Genomic DNA, 26,371 nt, shown 5'->3' on the forward strand with positions numbered 1-26,371 from the left:
AGAAAATTCAGCTGTCTCATGAAATAGCCATTGTATGCCAGAGGTCCATGCATAAAACAAGAGGTGTTTCTAAAATGGAAATAGCTTGTTTTTCCAGTGTGGCTAGGGAAACATACAAGAGAGGGACAGGAATTGCAGTCTCGTCCCCATTTGAAGCATGGAGATATTTCAACATGCAAAACCTTCCTTTCTTTTCCTAATAATACCAGTCAAAGAAAGGATGAAAAGCAGTATAAAAGGATGAACTATGCAAACACCAGACCTAGACTAACTTATGCAAGCTGCCTGCAGTGTTCCCTGATTCCTGGTTGAATTACTATTGGAGAGCAAAAGCCCCTATGGCCAAAAACTGCCTGAAGCCCTCTAGCATATATGAAGCTGTGGCCTAAAGAGATTATTTTTAATATTAGGACAGAATGAACAAGTCCATTCCTGTACATGTGAAAAAACTGTTCTATGGAGGACAATGAACACTCCAAATAGGAAATGCACATTAGCAGCTACGGGAGATCATGTTTTTAAATGGCAGGTGAAAATGAACAGACATTGAGCTTAAACACTTTAGGAAAACATATCCAGAATTCTTTCTAGCTTGGGAAGGTGCTCTTGGCCTTTCTCTCCTTTCTGTCCCCCCAGTAATCTAAAACCCATTCAGATCCTAACCCGAGGGCAATTGGTCCTTGTGTTTACATAAAGTGAAGTCCTTGCAGTAATAAGGAATTCTCGTTAGAGAGCCAGGACCCCCTTATGGTAAAAGAGAGATGGTCAGTGGTTATGTTCTCTGCTTCATTCTGCCTGCTGGTAGCTGAGCTCCAGGCCAGATTCATCAGCACAGCTACTAGAGAGCAGCAGACCCAGTCTATTACTGTGTGGGTCTTTAACTGCAAGTCAAGGCACACCAGCAATTGGGTTGGACTCTGACAATGACTGCAGAAAACAGAAAATTACTTTGGAGACCTTATATCATCCAGATGACAGGTTCATCAAATAGCATGCTTTGCAGTATCAGACAGAGAGGAAGCATGCAACAACATCCTACAGTGGCTAATTGCCCTGCCCAGACTCCCACAGTCAAACACTGGCAGGGCTGGAAATACGAGTTACCCATCTTTTCTAAGCAGGAATACCAGTTTTTTACACCATTATGTGTCAGGACTAATGCTTGTAGCTGATGACATGTTAAGGAGCTAAAGAAGAGAAAAATACCAGGTTCTCAGAATAAATGTGACAAGGAAAATTGAAAATTTGTTAAATAGACATTAATAAATATAAGCTATACCATTCTTATTCCTTTCCCATTAATCTGCAATTTAATGTCTTTTATTATTATTTTAACATAGAACCCACTTATGATGTTAGATTGGAAATTCCTGCAAACGGAGAAAAGTATAGCCTGATATTATTAAAATTCTTCCTGGGACAAGTTTTTTTCTAGACACTATTTTTACTTATATAGATTAGATTATTCACTTAGCAAACTGAAGTAATACCATGTTATATTCAGACATCCAACTACACACTCAGCTAGGGAGTTTGCACTATTGAATGCTGGGTTGAGGTAATTTTAAAAGATTGTAAACAATTTTTAAGTGAAAAAGAAAATTAATTCACTGTTTTATATGACAGAGAGAAAGATACCATACAAAGGGGGATATGTACAGTATGAAATGATACATTCTTTTTGGGGGGAATAATGTAATTTGAATTTGCCTTTTTAATAGCATTGCATAATAGAATAGAGTTTAATTACAACAGCTAATAAAGTGTTTTAGCAAAGTAGCTGCTCTTAAACTGCACAATGTTTTATTTTAAAGTAGTATCTTTAGATCTTTGTACAGTATTTGGCAAGTCTTATTCCTTTATTCTTAAAAAGTTTATTTTGCTGAAAGATTGTTTTCAGAAAGTGATTTTATTTTTTTTTCATACAGAGAAAAACTGTTCTCATAATTTTTCAGCATTCATTGCACTTGCAGTTACCCTTCTATGCAGAAAGAAATTTCAACAAATGAAATATAGATATGATGCTTAAAAATTAATTGCCTGTGAATTTTTGGTCAGATGAAACTTCAGTTTTTTTGGTTTCTTTTTAAATTTTCGTCCTCAGTGTAATTTGAGTGAAAAGTCAACTCTCAGCTGAATGCCAAATGTAAATGTAGTAGACATTACTGTCAATTGTAAATCAGATTATTTTTATATGTTTAATGTTTAACTAGAAGTTGAAATTTCTTGAATATTTATTAGTTAGTGTAACTCCCTGATTGTTCATTTCCAAGTCCATCGTGCATTTGAATAACTTTGAGAAAGAGGCAAAAAACCTCTTATGCCTTTAATATGGCAAAGCTTCTCCCCTTGTGCAATTTGCAAATGTGTGATCATCCCTCAGTTCTGTCCTTCTCCATACACCTTGTGCTATCTCCAGAGCTGAGCATTGGTGCTGCTTGAGAGGGAGGCAGATATTTTTAATAGCAAGCACACTTCCCACAAAGCAAAATTTTCCATGAAAACCATTAACTTTTATACACTCCAGGAAAATTATTTTTCCATTAAAAAAAACCAAAACCCAAAAACAAAACCAAAAAACCACTCAAAACTACATCAAAACCCCAACATAATGTTATTTTACCTTATAACATTTTGCATTTTGTTTTGGGTACCTTCGACATTACACTGTATTTGGCTATACAGTTGTTGCAAATGCCATCCCTCCTGTTCTTTGTCACAGGAACCCTGTTGAACCTTCCCTCTTTCCCTCAAAATTTGTCTGTCTGGTACCTCCTGCAGAGAAATGAGGGGCCTAAAACTCTATGAATATGCAAATTTTCTAACTGAGTGTTTATATGCTTTGAAACAATTCCCTGGGGCTCTTCCCCCATCCACCCCCCAGTCCTTCTGAGCTACTTCAGAAAGATTTTCTGCCTTTTTTCCACTGGAAAATAAATAAAAATGTGTATTCAGAAAATAAAACCTTGAGCTCAGCAAAGTGAAGGACAAGAGGCGAGTCAAAGCTCCTCAGTTCCTTCAGTTTGTTTCAAGGCCTTACAGCACAGCAGCACAGAGAAAAGGGACTTTGATATCAATAATTTCTGAGCTGTAAAGCCAGTGGGCTGTCATAAGGATTAAAAAATACTGGAAAATTGTTTTTTAGTGTTTTAAACTGCACTTATAGAAAAAATCTATCACTAAAATCTAGTTGAATACTATAAAAGTATTCAGGCTGTCCCTTTTATTCAATGCTTGCTTGAAAACCTATTAAGACCAGCTGTTTTTTTAAATGCTTGTTAACTGTTAGTCATCTGAATCCTTTAATCAGTACAAAAACCTTTTAAAGGTGGACATTTCATAATCCTTTTTTTTATTATTATTATTATTAGAATGCAGTCCTTTATACACCCAGCCATTCTGTAGTTTGGTGCATTTTGTCATCTGCTGGTCATTGATGTGTTGGCATATCATCCACCTTTCCCATACTTCAAACCAGGAACAGCCTCATTTATTACCCTTCAATACAGAGCACCCACGTGCTTTTCTTTTCCATTAGAAATCTCAAATACATGGCAGAAGGGGCTGGAACTAGACAACCTTTAAGGTCCCTTCCAACCCCATTCTGTGAATCTATAAAAATCCTCACCTGGCATTTGGTAACTAAAGATTCATCAGTGCCTCCCTGTAACATTCACTTTCTTTGTTTGATAACCAGATTTGTTAAATTTGTTCCTTTAAGGCTGAAACTGTTGTAAGGGTGAATAATGGAACCTGAAAGTTCAGTTAGATCTATTGGGCCAGTTACATGTATCGCTGCAGAATAATTCATTTAAATAAATGAATTTTTGAATGAGGTTAATAACCACTTGGTAATCTCCCTTTGTTTATTAGAGACAATCAGGATAACTGGTTTAAATTAGAGACTTAGAGAAAACTGAACTAAGATATCCAATTTTTGTTGTCAGTTACTTTTTAAGACTGTTTAGCAAAGAAAGAGACCAGTCTTAATTTTGTAATTCTAAAAGATTCTGTTCAAAGTCCAGTTTTGGTGATAGTCAAGTTTTCTGCCTTTAGATTTGCTTGACTTTTTGAATGTAGTTGATGAAAATTTTCAAATATGAAAATCATTTATGTATTAGGATGTACAGATGTTTCTGGGATCTCTTCTGTGTAGATATTTGCCACGTAGTTCATAACATGTCACCTACACAAAACGATTTGCTTGAGGTTATATACATTATGTGTATGTGTATATATATATATATATATATATATATATATATATATATATATATATTTATATATATATTTATATAAACCTCATTCTCTCACAAGCAAATCTGGTGAAGGACAGCAATTTTCTTTGCCATCACATGTGCTACTGCCAGTCTACACCCCAGTTTGAATGTTTTGGTCCACTTGCAAGTTTTTGAGATACCAAAATACTTTGAGATACCTGGAGTGAGAGGACACAGTCAACCTTTTTCCAGGGGAGTTTCAGGTTGGACTTTAGGAGACATTACTTTATAGAAAAGGTGATTAAACACTGGAATAGGATGGTGCCCAGGGAAGTGGTGGAGTCAGTGTCCCAGGAGGTGTTTAAGGATGCGGCACACAGTGCCATGGCCTTGTTGACACTGTGGTGTTCAGTCATAGGTGGGACTTGATGATCCCAGAGGTCTTTTCCAACCTAACTGATTTGTGATTGTGTGGTAGAAAAATACCTAAAGGCATGATATTGCCGTTAGGCTTGTGCTAAACAATGGCTAGGTAGGTATAAAGGTTGGTTAGGATGGTATAAAGCTTCAGATGCTAATATTACAGAAAGATGAAAATAAAATGAACTGAGTTTTAAGGGATGAAGTAATAGTAATAAGATGAAATTCAGAAACTCAAAATCCCAGGACTCAGGTACTAGTACAAGCTGCTGATACGAACTGGGAGATGAAGAGCACAGCAACTGTAAGTGGCAAGGAGAAAACAAGAAATCTGAGTGAAGAGTGAGCTGCTCAAAAAATGGCTAAAATCAACGTGTTTGATGTGTCTTGGTTTTTCCAATAGATGGGAAAGAAATCCGTATAAACTGCAAATTGGTGATACATGCTCTGAAATACTATGTACTACTTGTATTACTCTGGTAATTCCACTTGGTTAAAAATGAACTCAAACTAGAACAGATGAATGAGAAGAGGGCCAATTCTGAACAAAAATGCTGTGGTCTGAACAAAAAGCAGAATCAACTACCTGTTGAGGCTGGGAAGAGACACAATTGTAATGTCAACACTATAATAATATATAATGTGCATAGCACACTAAAAACACTCCAGAGAGATCCACCAAAAACAATCTTTTGAAACTACTAGATAATTTTGTACTAACATTACTTGATTTAAACTCCGTCTGAATATATTTAGACCAAAGTTTAAAAAAGGGTTCAGAACTATATTTGAGTTCCGAAGCTTCTTGAAACAGTATGTGTGTTACTTAGAAAGGCTTCATCCTGATCAGATTCCTCCTCTTATCTTTCTACTCCCTCCCAGTGAGTTAAATCTTCTGCACATTTTAATGCTGCATAGATTCTTCTTTAATACATAGTAGGCAAGTATTTACAAACCATTTTAAGAGTACTGATGGATTTGTTTCATCTAAATTGTGGGACAGAACTTCCTTGATTCAGCAGAAGGATTTCACAAATGATCCTTGCTTTCTTTTACATTTGCAATCAGTATATAGGATTTTAATTTTTTTCCCCACATTTCATTGAACTTTGTATTTGCAAAGGTATGGCTTTCCCTGGCTATAAAGCTCAATAAAATGCTATTTATTTACTTAGTTGCTTAAATTTTTGGGGCAAACTTTCTTAAAAGTGGGGACAGAATTACTGTATGAAGTGCAAAAGGCCTATTTTTCAAGCTGGACTTTGAACTGATGGTACAGGGACCTAGGTTCCTTGAAAAACTACCCAGTTATGGAAGTTGTTCAGTGTTGACATTTTGGAAAAATCTAACTTTGTCACTTGTGCTTGAAAAGTATTCAGATAATTTAGGTGGGACCACTTCCAGGCACATGAAAATAATCAGTTTCATGTTTTTTAACTGACACTATTGATGTATTTCAAATTGTTACATCACTTTTTGTATCAAGGACAGATTCCTGAGCCGTAAAGATTATTAGGACTCCACGAAATTTTTTCAGTTAAAAATTTCAACTAATTAGTTACGAAACTTTTTAAGGAAAGAATCTGGTAGGCTCAACATATATATAATAAAATATCTTGTGAAAGATCAACATTCAGGTTTCTGTTTAACTAGTTTCATTGGGATTTTTTTCTATATTGTGATTTAACATTATATTAATGTTAAAATATTTTTTGTGCTTCAGTTGCAAATTGTTATGCACAAAACATACTTCCTCTCCTTTGCCTTTTTTCATACCTATTTTTTTTAAGGATGACTGTACTTTCTTAACCAATTCTATTATGGACCCCGTATAATTGATGTCATACTCTTCACCTTTTGCTGGAGGAGCCCATTAGCAGAATTTTGCTACATACAAAGAGCCCATGAATAATATTACGTCTGAAACAACAAGACTCAATTATTACTGGGCAGCGTTTTGCATTAAAATACATGAAATGTTACTTTGAAACTTTGAAATCCACTTATCAGTTACCTATTTCAACTATTTTGTAGCATGTGTGGACATTTTCATTTCAGTGATGGATATAAAACAGATATAAATCAATGAAATTATGGCAGTGCAATATATAAATCACATTAATATATGTATTCATTTTAGAACAAACAATTCAATATTCATTAAAAAGACATAGTTGTTGAGTGGTTAGCAACATGGTATTTACTCCATTCGATGGTATTGAAAAGATCCAGAATGCATGTTTGTAACAGTTATGGCACATCTCTTTAGATGTCCCTTACTAAAGAGTCCATCCTGGAAAATCAACAGCTACCTTGCAGGAGCAAGGATGGGAAGGCAACTACAAATTAAAATGCAGAGACTTTTGTGTTTGAATGTAGTCTGGTGCTTCTCACATGACATACTTAAAGCAAGAAATGAAAGAAAAAAAAAAAAAAAAAAAAAGAAACAATTTTGAGAGGGCTTAGTGTGGCTCTGAAAGTTTTTTTATACAATTTTAATAAATACCAGAGGTGTCTTTATGAATGTGGGATTAAGACATCTCTTTTCTGAATAAACTGAAGCAAACAAGGAAAAAAAACCGCAAAACAAAGAGTAGCAAAAATTCCACCCCCCCAAAAAAACCAAACAAACCAAACTTCTAAGTCTAGAGGGAAAAAGATAGAGGATTTAGTGTTATGTGAAGAGTTATTAGAAAGAAATTTTTTTTTGTCACATATAAAAATGCAGGTTCAAATGTTGGTAGCTCAGGATTTGTTACAGCCATTTTAAATATGATTAAAGGATCATTTTTTAACAAAATTTAACTTTAATGACAATTTTATCCACTTCAGATCTAAAATTATACTTAGAAAAATCAAGAACCTACTGAATTATCATATATTTTTAAGGGATTCAAAACACTAATGAAAATTTTTAAACTTTTTTACATCTTTTATCTTTTCCAGAAAATACTTCATTTCTCTCAAGCTACTTGCAATTTTGTAATGTGTGAAAAAAGCCTCAGGAACAAAACCCAGTATAATTACATAGAAGTGAAAAATACCTTTCTTTCTAGACATTATTGATATCTCTGCTATCCACAAAGAAAATACTCTTCAATATTAATTTAGACAAATTCCTGGTTTATTACATAAAATTAAAAAGACCATATTAGTCTTGTTCTCTTTGTATCTTCATTTCAGCACTTTTTTTTTTTTGCAACTGGCCTGTGGCACAGCACAGTGGCAACTAATCTGGAATACCCACAGTACTGCCAGTAACGTGGAGCAGGCTGACACTATGAACTTACTTTTCTGAGGAATTGAAAAAGTAATTATTTCTGCTGCTGAGTTAATGAAAGATATCAGTTGCTGAACAGGAGGGCAAGTTAAAAGTTTTGAGGTAACACTACATGTGAACAGAATGTCAAGAAGCGAGTAGTAGAATGGTGAATGTTACAGAAAATGAGCCGAAATCACACACTGAGAAGTACTAGGAAAAAAAATTATTAAAGACTAGTGATAGTATACTACCCACTCACAGCTCAGATATTTAGATTTGCAAAGGAACCTTGATATTATATTAGATGGTTAAAACCTTCTGGGAATTGTGGAAGACTTAACTTCTTCATAGATTTTTAAAGAAAAGGATGCTAATATTCAGCTGTGCCTATTATTCTATATATTACTAATTTGAAAAGCTTTGAGACATGCCTGTGATAAGCAGTACATTCCTCCTAGTTTTTGTTTTTTATTTTTCCCTAAAATTTTCATGTGTAAGCATAAATCTTGTTAAAGAAAAGAGCTTGCTGGTGCAGGAGAAAGCCCCCATTCAAATAACAGCTCTAATGCAAGGCAGCAGTGGAAACTGCTGCCCAAGCAATTTCCTTGTAGCTTGAATTTTCTCTATTTCAGGGTCATTCTGGTGTAGAAGTCCTTTGCAGCTTGCTCACTTGCAATATACATCAGAATGAATGTATTTCTTGTATTACCAAGGATTATTCGTTATTAGCGTTACTTAAGCACATTTGTGTGTGAATAAGATTGTGCAGAGGGAGCAGCCCCTATCTTAGGGGCCATAGTGGTGTCTGATTCTAACCCACAACATATGGATAAATTTCTTCATATCAGAACAGAAATCAATGGCAAGCATGCAAATTCAGATCACACATCTAAAGGATGTGGGTGAAGAATTGTTACTGCAGAGGGTCAAAATGACTGCAGAGGGGTTAAATCACTCTAACATATTCATCATACATTGTTTAATAGTCCCATGCAAAATTACTTTCCTTGCATTTTTGGAATGTATCTTGTACACATGGCCTCATCTAATCTTTTGCCACTTCGCAAAGCAAAAGCTAATTTCAATTACAGAAGACAGAAGAGTCTTCAGCTATATAAGTTAAAGGCTATGTGCTGCAGTTCACAAAGAGGGCATGTACATAATACATTTGCTTAATTGTTCTACAGAGGTGCCAATCCTAATTAGGACTTCATTGGTTTTTCCATTGAAAACAGTTTAAATTCCCTAATTAAGCATGAAATAGCTAATAAAAAATAAATTAAGACTGTTTGCATATGTGAACCAAGTTTCTGTCAAGTTTTAACTCACCTTTCAGCCTGAGATGGGATTTATCCTTCATATCCTTTACAGCTGAGACAAGGATGAGGGCTCTGAGGGGCAAAAGTCTTACTCTGGTGGATTTGTCCATTTGCACTTTAGACAACTTGTCCATTTCGTGGGTCTCAGATTAGCATGTAGTTTAGTACAAAACAGCTATGAGTGTGTCAATTTGGGACTTCATTTTCTGAAAATTATGCTATCCAATCCATTTTGAAAAATGGAAGCAAAAACCAAAAAAAACCCACCAAAAAACAACAAATCCAAACCTCCAGGATATAGGACAGAGGACTAGTGAAAACAAAGAAGCCAAATGTACAGGGTAAATGAAGTCAGCTCTTCTTAGTCTCTTGGGTCCTGGTATCTTCTTTTTCCTTCAGTTTCTATTTCCTGATCCCATGCCTATTTTTCTAGTTTACCTCTCTCTTCTATTCATCACTCCTGAGGAATGTTTTCTATTTCATTATCTCCACAGGTCTTAAGTTCATAAGCATACACAACACTAATAAGTTGCTCAGTAATACAGCATAGCCTTTTTTTAAAACTTCACACCTTCAGCTTTCCCCAAATGCAATGCTACAAACTAAACACTGTGTGCAACTTTCCTGTCTACTGCATGAGCTAAAAATTGTGTTGGTGTATTTTTGCAGCTGCTGTACAGCTGGGAATTTAGGAAATGTATAAGAAGCATTAGGGTTTGGCTTCTAAAAACCTATGCATTCATTATTAGCCTTGCTGGTAACGGTAGTTTCTGTAATTTATAGATATGCTGTCATGTGAGTAATTTTACATTAATTAATATTTGTGTGAGGGTTTTCTGATGTGAAAAAAATGTTAACTTTATAAAACATGTAAAGATTGAGTGGACACATGAATGAATTTGTATTTTGTAGGTGCTTTTAGATAGCAAAAATTTGAGGCTTTTTTTCTGATTCTTCCTTTCTTTTTTCATCCTGACAGTACAAACAAGTGGAACAGTACATGTCATTCCACAAGTTACCAGCTGAAATGCGCCAGAAGATCCATGATTATTATGAGCATCGCTACCAAGGCAAGATCTTTGATGAAGAAAATATTTTGAATGAGCTCAATGATCCTCTCAGGGAGGTAAGATTAAAGTATTTGAATAGCTCTCCGTGCTATGAAGAAATTTCTTGTCTTTGCTGTTTCTGTGTTGAGATGCTCTTTCCATTCTATAATATTTCATCTTCTTTACCATAGTCAGTGAATGGCCAGGATAATTAAATTTATACTAGGTTGGCACAAAGAAATAAGCAGATCTACACTCTATTGGGGACCTGCCACATGAGGATGTCAAAGGGTGAAATCCTCTCAGAGAGTAAAACCCCACCCTTATTGCTGACTGAAACTCCTACTTTTCTGCCACTTTTTAAAAGAGAATGGCTAGACTAAAATGATCCTGGGTGAAACACTTTTTTCACTCTCCCTACTTGCTAGCCACACATCTATACAGATAAACCCACTGGAAGTCACCATAAAGGGAGAGTTGCGTTGTCTAATTTTGTAAAATAGCGTAGTTGGTAAAGGTGGTCTTTAGGTGAAGAAGCTGCATATTGGGGTACAAGCCCTTAATAAAATCTCTTTTGTTGAAACTCTAGCCTGTATTCCAGTTTTAGGGGTTATGTTGTGCCATGTTATTGATGTGAAGTGTAGGAGCAGTTGGAATTTTCTTTGCTAGCATAGGACGAGAGCGGTGTTCATCTTGCAGTAGCGGAAGTAGCTGCTTAATGGGAATATAAGTCAGACTGTCTTCTGTTGGGTTGTGCTCATGCCTGACCTGCTCAAGGATGTTGGCTGATACCCTCTACTGAAAGGAGAGCGGAAAAGCCCAGAGAAGGAGCAAGCTGAAGAATTCAGAGAGAAGAGAGCATAAACAGGGAAAACAGAAAAGAAACAAAGTGAGGGTGGAGCAGTCTGGTATGTGATGAAATCTGTAATCTTCAGTGCTACCAAATATAAGTATATATAAATGCCTTTTAATATCCTCTGCTTTTGGAGGAGTGGTGCTGATTATGTGTCCATATGTTTGTATATATTTGGCTATGTATAATGTATATGAAACATCCGACAGAGCACAGCATGACATCTGTACTTTCGGAGAGATAAGTGAAGGTGGGTCAGGTTTTTTTTTTTTCAAGTTTTGAGGCATAAAGAGAGAATAGTTCTGTGGTGTATTGTCTGTACTACTGGATCCTGCACTTTGCTGGGAAGGGAAAACATGTCTTACAATCCATTGCCAAAATCAATCTTAAGTTCCATAATTGAAATAGTCATACAGAAACAAGGCCTAGCCCAGTCATAGTTTATCCACATCTCTGTTGTAAAAGTCCCACAGCAGTGTCCCTCCTACAAACTGCCAAGTGGCAATGGTAAGTGCTGCACAAAATTGTTGGGTCTTCCCTAGATGCTTCAAGTCAAAATCAGGCCAAACCATGATTGTTCTAACAATTTAATAGCTCATGACTGAGTTCCAGATCCTGGACCTACTTAGTTCCTTCACACATGTGTAGTCTGAGGCCTTCCTTTATATTTTGAGTTTGTGTTTTAGAATGCAGGTAGAGGGCCATGTCTTTTGCGTTGTCACTGCCTGTTTACACTGTGGCTCCCCTCAGTACCTTTTGAAATGTCAGGAGGAGAATGTACTACAAAAATCTGCCTTTTGGGACAGGAAAAGTGTGGGAATTTTCCCTAGACTACAGTGACAGTCAAAACATGAATCTTGGCCAGTATGGAGTGTTTTAAGAGACCAGAAGCATATACAGACACATCAGTACTGACATCAGAAACAGTTTTATGTTTCCACTTCTGAGGAAAGCATTTCTCCAAAAGTAAAGCCTAATACCCTTCCACTGCAAAATAGTTTTTTACTAACAGCAATTTGCACCCTAATTACATGTGTTTTCCTCTTTGCCTGCCCCACTTTCTGTTTCATTCTTTCCACCCTCCCTCCCTGTCCCCTTCCCCTCCTTTTTTTTCTTACAGCTTAGAAGCAGAAAGGCAAATTTGGTCAACCATAAAAAACAAAAAGCACTTCTGGTGGGAGATCAAGCATGGAAAATTTCAAAAATTAATGAGCCCCTAAAAACATGAAAGAAGAATAGAATTTCATGGAAGGAGTGGCTTCTGATTTTGCTATGGTTATGCTGTACTTAGCAGGTCTTCTTTGTTCTCTTTATTATATAACAAAAAATTAACTGCTATCAGGTTGCACACTGACATCACAGTAGTGTTCCAGAGAAAGGTCAAAAAAAGAAAGAGGAAAAATAAGAACTGGCCACTGGCAGTGCCAGAACAGGTTTTTTGAGGAATCTGTCCAAATTTTCATGGCAGCTTATGCACTGTGGCCTGAAAACATCACTTATGTATTTTGCTTAGTTAATAGTTTCAAATTCTGTTTTAGCTACTTCTTCAGCATGTGCATTTTAGTAGTGCAGGTAGTATTACTTTTTGATGTAAAAAATGGATAATAAATCAAAGCCTTTTAAAGGTGGAACTGAGTTGTTCATATATTGGATGGGCTTTACCATCTTACATGCCAATAACTGCACAAGGCTATAATAGGTAATAGCACAGATAGCCTGGCTGTATCATTGAAGAATAAATATTTACTGCATTTCTTAAGTTTTTAATTAATCCTACATTTGATTATACTTGGAATTTAGCATAGAGTAAACATTCAGAGTCTCCACAGGACATACTTAGCTGGATGAAAGTAGCTTCTGACAAAGATACTAATCTGAAACCATTATTTCCTCACTTGGAGTAAGCAGAACAAAAGAAATCATACTAACTGCTGCATAATTATAGCATCATGAAGTGTTACGAAAAAAATTGCAGGGTTTTCACTACTCCTTGTTCTCAGCCATTCAAATTTTCTGTATGGGCTGAAATTTTCCACAGCTATGCTTTTCTTAAGAGCGATGACCTTCTTTTTGGTCCACATTTTAAAATTTTTGGGTTTTTTTAGCAGGAAAGTAATTATGCATGATATAAATATGATCATTCAACCATTAAAAATAGCTAAAGTACATAGAATTAGCAGCAAATATCTGTGGTAAAAATAATTCTTACATGATAAATGCTAGTAATAAAGCCGTATATGCTTATAAAATCATAGAATATGTTGAGTTGGAAGGGACCCTCAAGGGACCCTCAAGTCGAACCCCTGGCCCTGCGCAGGACATCCCAAGAGTCACGCCATGTCCCTGAGGGCATTGTCCAAACGCTTCTTGAGCTCTCTCAGGCTGCTGCTGTGACCACAGCCCTGGGGAGCTGTTCCAGTGCCCAAACACCCTCTGGGTGAAAAACTTCTTTCTAATAGCCAACCTTTTTCTAGCCCTCTCCTAACTCAGCTTCAGGCCATCCCTCGGGTGCTGTCACTGGTCACACCGAGCAGGGATCCGTGCCTGCCCCTCCCTTTCCCCTCACAAGAAAACTGTGACTACAGTGAAGTCTCCCCTCAGTCTCCCCCGGGCTGAACAGACCAAGAGACCTCAGCTGCTCTCATACAGCTTCTCCTCAAGGCCCTTCTCCATCCTTGTGAACCTCCCTCTAATAGTTTAATGTCTTTATTATACTGTGGCACCCAAAACTGCACACAGGACTCAATGTGAGGTCACACCAGTGCAGAGCAGGACAATCATCTGCCTTAGTAGCAGAGGTTAGCATTTTCATTGTAAAGATGTTAATTTTCATGAGCTTCTGATCATTATGTATGGAACATTCATATTAGATTGGATGATTAAAATAATGAAAATCTGAGGAAATATTTGATGCATGTGTGTGAGTGCCTAGCTTGGTTGGGTAATAGAAATAGAGCCGTGTTTATTGTGGGAAATTAACTAAGGCTTCATTTAAAAAAAAAGGGAAAAGGGAATCCTGAACCTTTTTAAACTGTACAAGGCTCTAAGTGTTTCAAAGCTGAGTAAAGAAACTAGTGGCTGAGCTGTATCCTTCAAGGATAATCTGATATTAACAAAGAGATTGCATTTGATGGCTGGGCACTAAGGCAACATTTATGAGACTGAAAAGCTCTGTATTCTCCACTGTTTAGTTAATTGCATCATTTGGGCCTATTAGTCCACTAGTAGTGCAATTAATTGGATACTCTTAGCTCTACACAGTGAAACTGAATTAACCAAAAATTGCAACATGTGTATACTTGCTTGTAAGGACACACGCTCTCTGACAAAAGATAAGGGTTTCTTTACATTATATTCAGAAATTTCACTTGAACTGAAAGCATATCCCCTTTTTCACAGCTAGACTTTATCTGATAATAAGTGTCCAGTCTTCTCAAGAACAGGATAATCAAGACACTCCTGGCAGTTACAATTTTGGTAGAGATGAAAGATTTTAAATTGCTTCTTAGAGGCCACGCAGGGCTGAATTCATCAAACCTATCTGTAGCTCCATAGAAGTTCTGCAACAAATTTTAGATAATCATCAGGCTCTCTGCACACACCACCCACACACACATGCTGTCACAGTAAAGAAAACCTAGCTGACTAGCTTACAAAAAAGGCTGCATCTTCTAACAGCAGTTGACATGTGAAATAAATTCTGTCTTTAATAGCATTTACAATTAACTGTCTCTCTCCCTCATTTCTTGTGGCAGTGATTAGAAACAATTAGCATATTTCCTTTATATAAATATCATCTCTAGTTCTTCAGCTGACAGAGATATTAAGCTTCACATTTTTTAATTTATTATTCTTACTACCTACAAGACTTGAACATCCTTTGGCCTCAGATGGTCTTAATCCCTAAAGTGGTCTTGGTAGCTGGTCATGATGTGAAATGGACACACTACAGACAAGAAGTTAAAAAAAACTAAACACAACAAAACCCACACGGACCTAAGAGAAATATATTCCAAAAGAACACCTGAATTATAAAAGTCGAAATACATATACATTACTAGTTCCATCTTGTGACTGAGTATAAGTCAAAGTGACTCAGCTCTGGCCTTTGTCTAAGCCATTAGTCTCGCCAGCAGTGGCTGTGGGTGGATGCCCAAGGAAGAACAAAAACAGGGAAAATATGGTGTGTCTCTAAATGACTCTTCCAGACTCTCAGTATTTTCAGGTCGAAGGATGCTCTGAGACTGGTGTCATTTGTCTACTGGGTAATCCTTAATACACATCTCTTCCAATTACTTATTAGCCTTCTTTATTCGAGGTACTCTCTGCAACTACACCATCCTTTGTCAAAGAGCACAGGCCTAACCCCTCCTGCATGAGAAACCACCACCCTCTTCGGGGACTGAAAAATGTTTTTCGGTTTTGATAGCCATTATTTCTTGTAGCAAAGATGATATAGTATATAGTCAATTTTTACTGATTTTGCATGCTAATTATGATTTTATAGATCATTCTGATAACATCCTTGAACTGTATTTTTGGATGGTAAATAAACATATTTTAGTTAATCCTTTCTTGCATGGAAGCTAGATCATTCTTCTTGCCATTTTCATTTTTTCCCGGGGTCTACTATAGCCTTTTAGAGGTGAAAGCACCAGGTCTGCAGCAAGAATACTGATGCTATAATAATGCAAGTAATTCCTGACATTAATTTACTTTTTAATCGCTGCCAACCATTGAGATTACTTTTTATTTTAAATTGTAATGGTAAAAACTAACTCTAAGTGGTAAATACATTATTTCATGTATTTTTTTAGGGTATCACTTAATATTGCTCCCACCAGTAACTTCCAACTAGACCATAAGGAGCTTCTTGCAATTTCTTTTTAACAAGCTTCTCCACCTTTGCATGGTGGTGTTTCTGGAACTGAGCAGACCTGTGTGAAGTCCTTGACCTTTGCTGTTCCGGTAGGGAGAGTGAATGCAGGTACATTGTGGTACCTCTTACAGCCTAATGAGTCAGGTGTAAGTTCTGAGAAGCATCTGGCACAGCACTTAGAGTTGTATCAAGAGTGGCATTTTGTGACAGTTCTTGTAAGGAAAGTACTCTCACAATAGAGTGAAGGAAAGCTTCCATTACTGGATTTATAATTTATATTGTATCTGAGTGAAAATTGGACCCAAACCAGACAGTTTGGTATTCATAGACAAATTAGCTATTTTTGTAGAGAAATTAGTTTGTGTTTGTGAAATCAGTTTTAAAATTATCAATTTGGTAACCTTAGTGTTCTCTCCTAGTTGTTGACCTTCTCCTTTTCCATATTAAAATTTATCTCATTTTTTAATATCTTTCTTTTTATTTAATTTTATTTATCTTTACATATCACAAAGCAATGTATTCCTATTTAGACTATATTATAGCCCTGTGCACAAAAGATGAAGCATCTCCAGAGTAATACTGTAAGGCCAAAATGGGGTGTGATTAGATTACAGAATGCTTTGATCCTTTTTAATAGTGTAGTCATTATGATTTTTGGGCTATGGACTTTGAAACATTAAAATAATGGTAGAAAAACATTTTTTTATTGAAACATAATAAAGTATCACAGAAATATTTGTATCTGGAGATTTTGATTCCATAACAACTTATCTCCATAAATTTATATCTTAAGAGACAGGTAACTAATCATTGCAATTCATTGTACTTTTCTGCATTTTAATATGCAGTGATCCTTAGTATGAAGCTTAAAGAGAGGAAATAAGAAAAATGTAACCTTATTATAGCTGTAGTCACATTGGAAGTCACTTAAATATCTCCTTTTCTTTAACTAGTGAATTAAAGGGATTTCTGTTTGTTTGTTTGTTTTTCTCAGAGGCACAGATAAAGTATAACTGTAGTTCATATTCTAGAGTACTGAATCATAAGTGAATTATGCAGCATGTCAGTCTTGCAGAATAAATGCTGATATACCACAGTACGATTTATTTGACTATTGCTGAAAAAGAAAATTGGTGGTTTTCAAAAATCTGTGTAAATTATGTCTGAATTTCAGTCCAAGTATACGAGGCTGAAAGAAAGGTTCTTAGCAGGAACTATAATGAAGTTTTTAAAATTGAAAAGAGTAGCATATGGCCATTTCAGTGTGGAAATGGGCAGATAATCACCAGGTGATTGAATTACTGTGTTTTAAGATGATTTTCTGCCACAGGTGCGACAGTAACAAAGTGTGCACACTCAAGGCTGTTGCCCAGGGACCCAAGACAATGTGGTTTGATTTGCTGAGCTCTGGGGGGGCGAGTGTGTTTGTCCTTTGATGTGTGCACATTCACAGTGAACATGCTGCAGCAGAATTGTCAGCCATTTCCATTGCTGTTCCACATGTTCAAGAAACTTTGATCACAGTCCTTTCTGTGTTTGGCATGCTTTATTAGCAAATCAATCCCGAGCTGAGACATGCCTTGACAAGTCCCAGATCTAACAGCTTCCAATAATACAGATAATAATACACCAGTGCTTCTCAGTAGTTATGACTTTGAATAGTCATATTACTGCACCTACAAGGTTCCTTTGTTGTAATTGTTTAATAAATATTTCAGACATGACAGTTCTTTCATGAGCTCTTCAAATATATATTAATCCAAATAAATGCCCAATTCTTAGTGCAGTAGTTGTCTTTCATATAAAGAAAGAAATGTCATTTGATAAAAGTTCCCAACTATGTAGATGCAAACTGGATGCTGTGAGAGAGGTAAAATCCTGTAACAGAAACAGTCTGTGCCTGATCCTGTTGGAAGTGCTGTTTTCAGGCATCTGAAGAGCAGAATCAGAAAGGTTTTTTGGGCATCAGGTCCAGTGCAATGAGGGAATAGTAGCTGTCCTTCAGACAAAAAATTCACCCATTTCCTTGTCCTGCCCAAGATCACACTTCCAAGTGTCTGTCATGTCTCAGTGGTAAAAGACCAAAGGATTGCTCAGCTGCTTGATACCAAGGTGGTGCTTGGGGCAGTGGATGGAAAGAGTCAAGAACTTTTTTTTTCATTTCCATGTAGTTTCTGGTGAAAACCAAGAGAGGTTGCTATAAATTGGTGCCTAACGCAACATGCTCATTTCTATCAGATCTGAATATGCTATTGCAATTAGAGATAGCATTGCTGATTTTTAGAAGGTTCAAAATAGTAACATACTTCAGATAACTCCTGAGTTAGTTCTTGTCACATAAATACATTCTTTTAATAGCAGGCTTGCTTTGGCTTGACAGGCGTCCTTTTTGGTAGGATGTGGAAAATTTTGGTTTATTTAGCTAAAACCTAACAATTTTTGGCTCTAATCCCTGAATTGTGACTATGAATCCATTACAATAAAGCATCAGAATTTAAAATATGCTCCCCTGAACCCTTTAGAGAATAACTGAAGATAAATGAAAAATAAGTAAATTAAAATTCTTTTTGCAGAGCTGGAAATTACATTGTCGCTCTTAAATCAAGATTAGGAGATGCAGGATCTGGCACCCTGGTACCTACCAGGGTTCTCCATGTCTTCCTCATCAACTTCTGCAATAAAGAGTCATGGCATTCCATAATGAAAGAATGAGAAAGGGAAAGGGGAAAGCAGAGGGCAGGATGCAGCTGGTACTCCAGTAGAAAACATATTTCAGACAAGACAGGGATACACAATTTAAAGATGCCCACATCCCTTTCCTGTAAATCTCATTAATGGAGGTGGGTGAGAGTGAACATTTTTTCCTTGAGTTTTCACTGTGGAATTTAAATTCAGACAGCAGGCTAAAGGGTTTTGAAGCAAATTTGTTTGGAACCAGTAAAAATGCTGTGGGGGGCATGTAATACAAAAGGTTTTGTGTTGAGGGGGCACCCTTTAAATGTGCCACTGTCCATGAAAGTCACCACAAATAAAGATTAGAGTTGTGACTCACCGCCAGCAAGAGGAGATAAATATGCCATGAACTGTTTGATGCAGAAGCAAATGCATGTGCCTATTTTTATGCACTCAGTTGCACATTATGGTAGTAACAGCATACTGAAGGGTACACAGCACTTCCCATGAATAAATCTGTAGTTGCCTTTTAAAAGCATGTGATCTCAAAGGCACAGACAAGGAGAGCAAAAGACAACAGAGCACAAGATCTGCTCTGAATGCACATTTATGAACTTAATTTCCCATTGATATACCATTGGTTTAGGAAGGTTAACCTAGTTAAAGCTGTGGGAGATAATCCAAGTTAAATTTTGCACCTCAAGGTAATGCCAAATCATTGCTTTACTTTCATCCTAGTGCTACTTGAGAAAAAAAAAGTTGTACGTTACTTTGAAACCTGCACAAAACTCCGTCTAATCTGTACTTTTGAATAGTTACTGTTATCTAAAAGATGGAATAAGAATATAATGAAAATCTTTTCTCTAGAAATTTTATTGCCAGCAAGTCAAATTTGAAATACTGAATTTTTTTAGGTACCTGAAAAAAATGGAGACTCCGCTACAGCTCCAAAATCACATTTTGAAAATATAATCTCTTTTGATGAATAATTTTTATGTAAGGGATTAAATGGAAATTGAATTAAAATATTTGAAATTATTGGAAATGGACAGATAATGAAATATAGTGTAGATATGGATGCACAAGGTGCTGAACTACACGTGTTTCATTTAAAGATAAGTGTCTAACACAGAAAGAACTTAATATATGATACCTCCAGTGATTAATGAGAGTCTCAGAGATGAGTGAATTAAAAGCTGGAGCAAAATGTGGACATGCACTCACAGTGTTACTCACAGAACACTGTGAGTGCAGGTACATACTTCCTGGTAGCTCCTGGACTGAGTTCAAGGCGATATTTTTATTTGTCCTCACAGCCTCTTGCACAATACCTTTGCACAGTCCTGGCTCAGTAGTAGCACTGGATCCTAAGCCAGCCCTGGTGATAGTAGAACACTGATGGACAAGGAGTTGCCTGAGAAGGATTTTAATCTCTTAGCTTTTTCTGTGGAGTCTATGTTAATTTTCTTCTCAATAAATCCATTTTCCTTTTCCCTCACTTGTGAAAGGCAAAAAAAATCCTGTATTTGGCTGGAAGGAAACAAATGGGGTGCAAATTTATGAACTTTTAAAACAAATTTATGTTTGTGCACTCACTGAATCAATAGATGATGCCTTGCCAGATGACTAAAATATTCTGTGGATAAAATAAATACCTGAGTGGTAATAAACCAATTTAAAGAAAAGCCACATTCCTTGTAATTAGCAGTTGTAACTTCAGCCTGTAGGGCCATCATTACATCACTGTGCAACTGAAGACTATTTTTGTGATCCGATGAATATCCCTTACATGCATTAAAAAATTAAATTTACTTCATAGTGAGAATATTTTTATTTTATGAAATTGAAAATCAGGAAGCAACTGTGCATCTGTGTCTATTAAAAACATAAGAAAAGAGCAGAATTATTGAGAAATATTTGAAAAAATTGCATTATGCTATGGAAATTATAACAGATGATTTGGGAAATGCAGCTAATACAGATATCCACAGTCCCCAAAACAAAAATCCAGCAACCTAATGTACCAATCATTGCCACCCACATGTTGAATAAATACTTGTGTATTTATGAAAATACAAGTTTTCACAACGATCCATATTTCACCAAGAGTAGAAAGTCTCCCGTCCTGCAGGGTTGGAAATGAAATAGTTCATGCTTTTTAACACCTGGCAGAAAATAGATTCACTACTTACAGGAAAAGAAATACTGTCATTATTGTGTTTGGACAGCTTAATTTGTATAACAGACTTTGAAGGAAATTAAGAGGCAAAGACATCTGTAGAGAAGTAGAAATGAAGTGTATGTAGCTTGCTTTGTCATTCTCTAACACCAGATACGCTCTTCATGATATTGATACTTACAGCAATGGGACAAACTTAGAATGTGAGAAAGAGGTTAATACCCTTCCTCAGCCATTATTTAAAGTTCATGGCTGGCCTATTTTTAGGCCACCATGTGAGAAGATGTTCACTGAAAATAGATACAGATCATGTGTCCTTGCAGAATATAGAACATCAGGACATTTCATTTCCAAAGAACATAATTGGGACTTGGAGCAGAATCTTCTTTCCTCTCACCTCTTTGCTTGGAGATTACAACTTGGGTTATACAAGCACACACTCTTACGTGAGTTGTATCAACCTCTAAATGAGATAGCTAAATCTAATTTGAAATATCCTTCTAATGGGACACATTAATTGGTTACAGTTTGATGTTTTTTCATTTAATCTACAAGTACATGTATCTGTAGGCCTATTGGTGTGCCCATGTACACATGTAATACATATATGTGTGGGAGAGCATATATATGCATATGTGTACATATATATGTGTGTGTGTGTGTATGCACATAAATATATACAAAACATATGTACATATATTCTTACACATACATGCAAACACATGTCCCGAATATCTATGTGAGAAAAATGCTGTGTAAAACTCTTTTGATATCTTTGCAAAGTACTTAGTGCGTATATTGCATTAGGTATTCCGATATGGTCTCTTCTTCTACTGCTGACATATGTCTCAGCACCTATTTCCTATGCCACCAGACTTTATTTATAATATAGTACCTTACAATTAATTGTATTTACAAGGGGTTTAGGGGTCCTCATATGATATAAAATCAATATGGATACATTTATTCGTAAAGGTACAGATTAAGATGTAGTCTAAAGATAAGTTGAAGAAGAACTTCCTGAATAAATTGTAGGAATACATTTCTTATGAAAATAAACCTCAGCCTGTGTTTAATTCACTAAGTGAGCAATTTAATTATGTATACAATTTAATTAAATGCTACTAATAGTTAAATTTTTAACTTTGGGCAGGCAGATGAACTGAAATGGTTTTGAAAAATAATATTAAAATTATGTAAAGAACTGCATCTTGTGGCTGGCTGGGCTCATCACAGATGCTAATGGCATTTCCTAAGTATCTTGCTGTCATCAGGTCCCTTTGCTTTTAGTGCATGTCCAATCCTGAAGTGGAAACACAACACAAGTATTTAAGGCCTCCGTGATGGCGTTCAGAGAGCAAACAGAGCAACAGCAGTAAATGTCGACAGCAGAAGGTTGTAGGTGTCCCCCCTGGTTTCTTGTTTATTATTTATATAGCTGCTTCTTCTCCATGTTCTATAGAATAAGTTTTCATGGTGAGGATCTCCTGTGTGTGTCCTTGATCTGTCAAGTCTTGACCACGATTTGGCTCCTAGTTGTAAAGCGACTCTGTTACTCCATGCCATGCCATTATTTAGTGCATCTGCCTACTGGATATTTAAAGTCTGATGTGTTACTTTTACTCTAGCTGTTATTACAATACAGATTGGCTAGTCTACTCCTGCCAGATTCCCTTCTCTTTGTTCCTCATGATCTGCTGTTGAGGATGTTTTTGCTGTCACCATTTGCCCCCCTCAGAATTTTTTCCACTCTTTACAACTCCCTTGCCATTTATTCATCTCTTTTTCCCTCCAGCCACCAATATTAGCCAAAGTGGTACTTTCAAGCAAATTCTGTCTTGAGGGATGTCTGGCTGACACTCCACTAAATTATTCCCAGAAACTTCATTTTTATGACCTGCTGATAACTTTCCTGGAGTAAAATCTCCCTCCATGTCTCACCCTTACAACAGAGCATCATCCTCCTGTTTCACTGTAAACCAGGGCTCTAAAATCAGCACTTTCAGTGTTTTTCTACTTCTCCATTCTTGGGCTCTGGTGCAGTGGCCTGAATGTGGGTCATGGGTTTCTTACACCTGCATTGCAAGTTGATACTCACAACATGAGATCACTGAGCTGTTGCACCTGATCCCACTCCAGCATCCTCGTCAGTAGTTTCCTTCAGAAGGCCAATTCAAATGGTATTACAATTAGCTTGTCCCAGTTCACATTGCAAAGCAGTGACGAAGGCTGAGTTCAGAATTAGAAAGGGATTGTGCATCCTCCTTATCTTTCTTTTTTTATCCTTCTGTTATATATAGATTTGTACCTCATAGCTGGCTTTGTAAATACTCTAACACATACACATACAGGCATTCAGGGTCCTGTCACACATTTACCTAAGTAATCTAAATAATTCTCAGTCATTATAACCATTATAAGTCTTTTTCACCACTTCAAAATGTGGAATATACATTTTCTAACAATGTCTAAATTTTGTGTGTAAGATAGAATTAAGAGTTTGATGTTTCTTGTACATAATATAGAGTAGGCCTTCATCAAATAGTTGCAAATCAGAAATAGATGCAAACTGAAATGTACTTAAAAATACTAAACATTATTTCAATGTTGATATTTCAAGTTCAACTAACTGGGATTTATCCAATATAATCAGTAACATTTAATTTAAGCCACTTAATAAATTTATAGAGAGAGTCTTTGAACCAATGGCCTTTTAAGTCATTATAAGAAGAGTAAGCATTAACTTAGCAATTAACAAGATAACAGTATTTCTCATCCAGAGCTGCTCAAGAGCTGTAGAATAAATCACCACTAATTTTTAAATAGCTGTTTTCCTGGTTGTTGCTACTGTGTCAACCAAACCGTGCACACAGGGCGTAGGTAAAGCACATTCTCTTGAGAACTTCCTTCTTGCTCAGGTTTGACCATTTGGGTTGCTGCACATGGGAAACAGAAGAAAGGAGGAGAGGACAGAGAGGGAGAGCTGGAATGGCAGAAGGAATTCCTTGCCTGTTTCAGAGCACACAATAAACTTTCCATGGAAGCATTCACAGCTTCAGTTTCTGATCTTGATCAAACAAGTGCAAATCAGAAATAACACAAAAAAATTGTACCCAAACCATAGCTTTCCATTTCTTCTAAGGTATGTTTATGTTTTCCCACCACCTAGTTCTTTGCTTCAGACTTTATTTTAGTCCCCAGTCACCGCTGATAGCTTAAAACACATATTTCTTCCTCCCTGCTTTCATCCACAAGTTATTCTATTTGTGGCCTTCCCTTTCTCAAGTCAGAGAAACTCTTCAGGCTGTCCTGCATTCTAACTGTGTGTTTTAAACAATAAAGCACCCCAATCAATTTATTTTGCCTAATAATTCACAGAGATATAACTCAATCTGCCTTTGTGAAACTCCACTGTCTCCTTCTTTTCTTTCCCTCAAGCACAATCCCTATCAGGTGAATTGAGCCTGTCCTGAGAACAGCAGCGCTCTTGCCAGCACTATTCTAGAACAACCCTGTTTTTCTTGTGGTGATCTGGTGAAATCTTACTGACTTTGCTGGATGTAAGAGATAGCCTTCATTGAGCAAAGCTGTAAGTAGCGATTGAAGTGGTTTTTTTGGAGGACATAGTATTAAAAAAAAATGGTAGCTGCCACACAGATGACTTACAAGGTCAACCACATATTGATTGGTGATGGCAAGTGGAGTTTCAGTACCAATAGTAGTGGAAATGGTTTCCAGAACCAGCAGATCACCAGCTGGAAGAGGTGACTGGAGCTCCAAAGACAGTGGAAAAGCAGTGCTGCAGTAGAGACTAAACTGTGAGCAAGCAGATTGGACAAAGTTTTCTGATTATTAGCAAAACTTTCTCCTCTTTCTTAATTACTGAAATTGGTCCTTAGGAAATGTGAAAGGTGCTTCATTCATTGTCAAGCAAGAAGTCTACTTCACTGCTACTATTCACGTGCCACTTTTCCATGCACTAGCACAAAATATGGATAATCGTACGGATACCTGTAGGATATCGGTACCGATAAGATTTTTTTCAACTTCACATCTCTTAGGATTCATTTTCTGCTACAGTTTTAAAGTATATGTGTTTAAATCTGTATTCTCATTGGTGTAATGGGAACTTCAATATGTAAAATACCTGCTAAACCAAGATTTCAGCCTTAATTACCCCCCTCCAAGATATTTTTTAAAAACTCTATAGGATTAACAAATATAACACTCCAGTGTACACACACACAGAAGCTGGAATGAAGATATTTAGTTACTCAGCAGCAGAAAATTGAAATAGTGATTGTTAAATACTTTTGTAAATTGCAGTTTATTTATTCAGTTAATAAGACAGAACAGTCTCTACAGAAACCGCTGTTATGGTACAGCACTAATTCCACATTACCTTCTATAATAAATTGTGGGTGTTTTTCCAAAAAGCATAGAGAAAATTTGTTCAGCAGAACAGTTCAAAGGATAAAACCTTCAAGAAGACTGGTCAGATGGCCCAAACTTTAAGCGTTTATGTGAATTATCAGAACTTCTCAGGGTTTTGAAATTAGACTGGCCATCTCTTTTGCATACTGCCTTAAAACATTGGCTGTATTGCTGCTTCCATTTTAATGCCTCTCCTCCTTTTCGAGCCGGAAAACAAACTTCTGCAGCATTTAACATTGCAGAACATTGAAGAAGATGAAAGCTAAATTCCTTTTTAAAATAATTAGGAAATGGATAAGCACTTGGATGAATGGAAGAGTGGATAGATAGTGTCTTTTTTATTTTTTGTGTTTTTTAATCTTCTAAATATAATGGACAATCCAAAGATGAGCTTGAGATGCACAGAACTGCTTTCCCTTAAGATCTACTGAATCAATTAACAATCTGGGGAAAAGATGGGTATCTTTCATCAGAATACCTTTATTGGAGGTTTAGTTGAACTATATTGCCTCAAAAGGATTATTTTGTCTGAATTTGAACTTAATGCAATAATAATAGTACTGAAGCATTAAAAATGCATATAAGGAGTTGAATAGAAAATTCTGATCAAGAAGAGAATGACTGAAAAGTATGCAGAAGGCCAACATTTAATCACCTAAGCCAAGAAAATATAATTGATCAAATCTTTATCCCTCCTGATTGCAAAGGCATAAAAAAGATTTCTTTGTCTTAGAAGACAGCAATACCAGCTACCATATGCTCTGTTTAGGGTTGACTTGTCTTAATCTGCCTTAAACAGAGCTAGACAGAAAAAAAACAACCTGTTTTATCTCAGTCCTGTCAGTCCTGGTAGAATCGGAATTTCATTCATTGTTATGTTGCAATGCCTATGTATTCCTTCCTTCATTTTGCCTAAGTTTATCTCACAGCTGGATGGCTAATTTTCTGCATGTGGGTACACTTTATCTAGGTATACTGGAGGTCTTGGGAACTGGAGGGTTTTGAAAATGTAAGTAGACAGGCTGGTCAGTGGTTTTCAAGGCAACTGAGATTCCATGGACTCTCTTTGCCTTAGAGATCAGA

The 26,371-nt window shown here is 36.4% G+C and overlaps 1 protein-coding gene across 1 annotated transcript in view; it reads left to right on the plus strand.

Moving 5' to 3' along the window:
- The window catches only part of HCN1 (hyperpolarization activated cyclic nucleotide gated potassium channel 1), a 191,973-nt gene that overhangs the window by 141,297 nt on the left and 24,305 nt on the right, over nt 1-26,371 (plus strand). The window contains exon 5 of the mRNA XM_086869956.1: nt 10,201-10,347. Within this exon, the coding sequence (XP_086726082.1) occupies nt 10,201-10,347 (147 nt within the window). The remainder of the gene's footprint in view (nt 1-10,200; nt 10,348-26,371) is intronic.

Source organism: Cyanistes caeruleus, chromosome Z (genome assembly GCF_971803275.1).
Source record: "Cyanistes caeruleus chromosome Z, bCyaCae1.hap1.1, whole genome shotgun sequence".
Classification (NCBI taxonomy): domain Eukaryota; kingdom Metazoa; phylum Chordata; class Aves; order Passeriformes; family Paridae; genus Cyanistes; species Cyanistes caeruleus.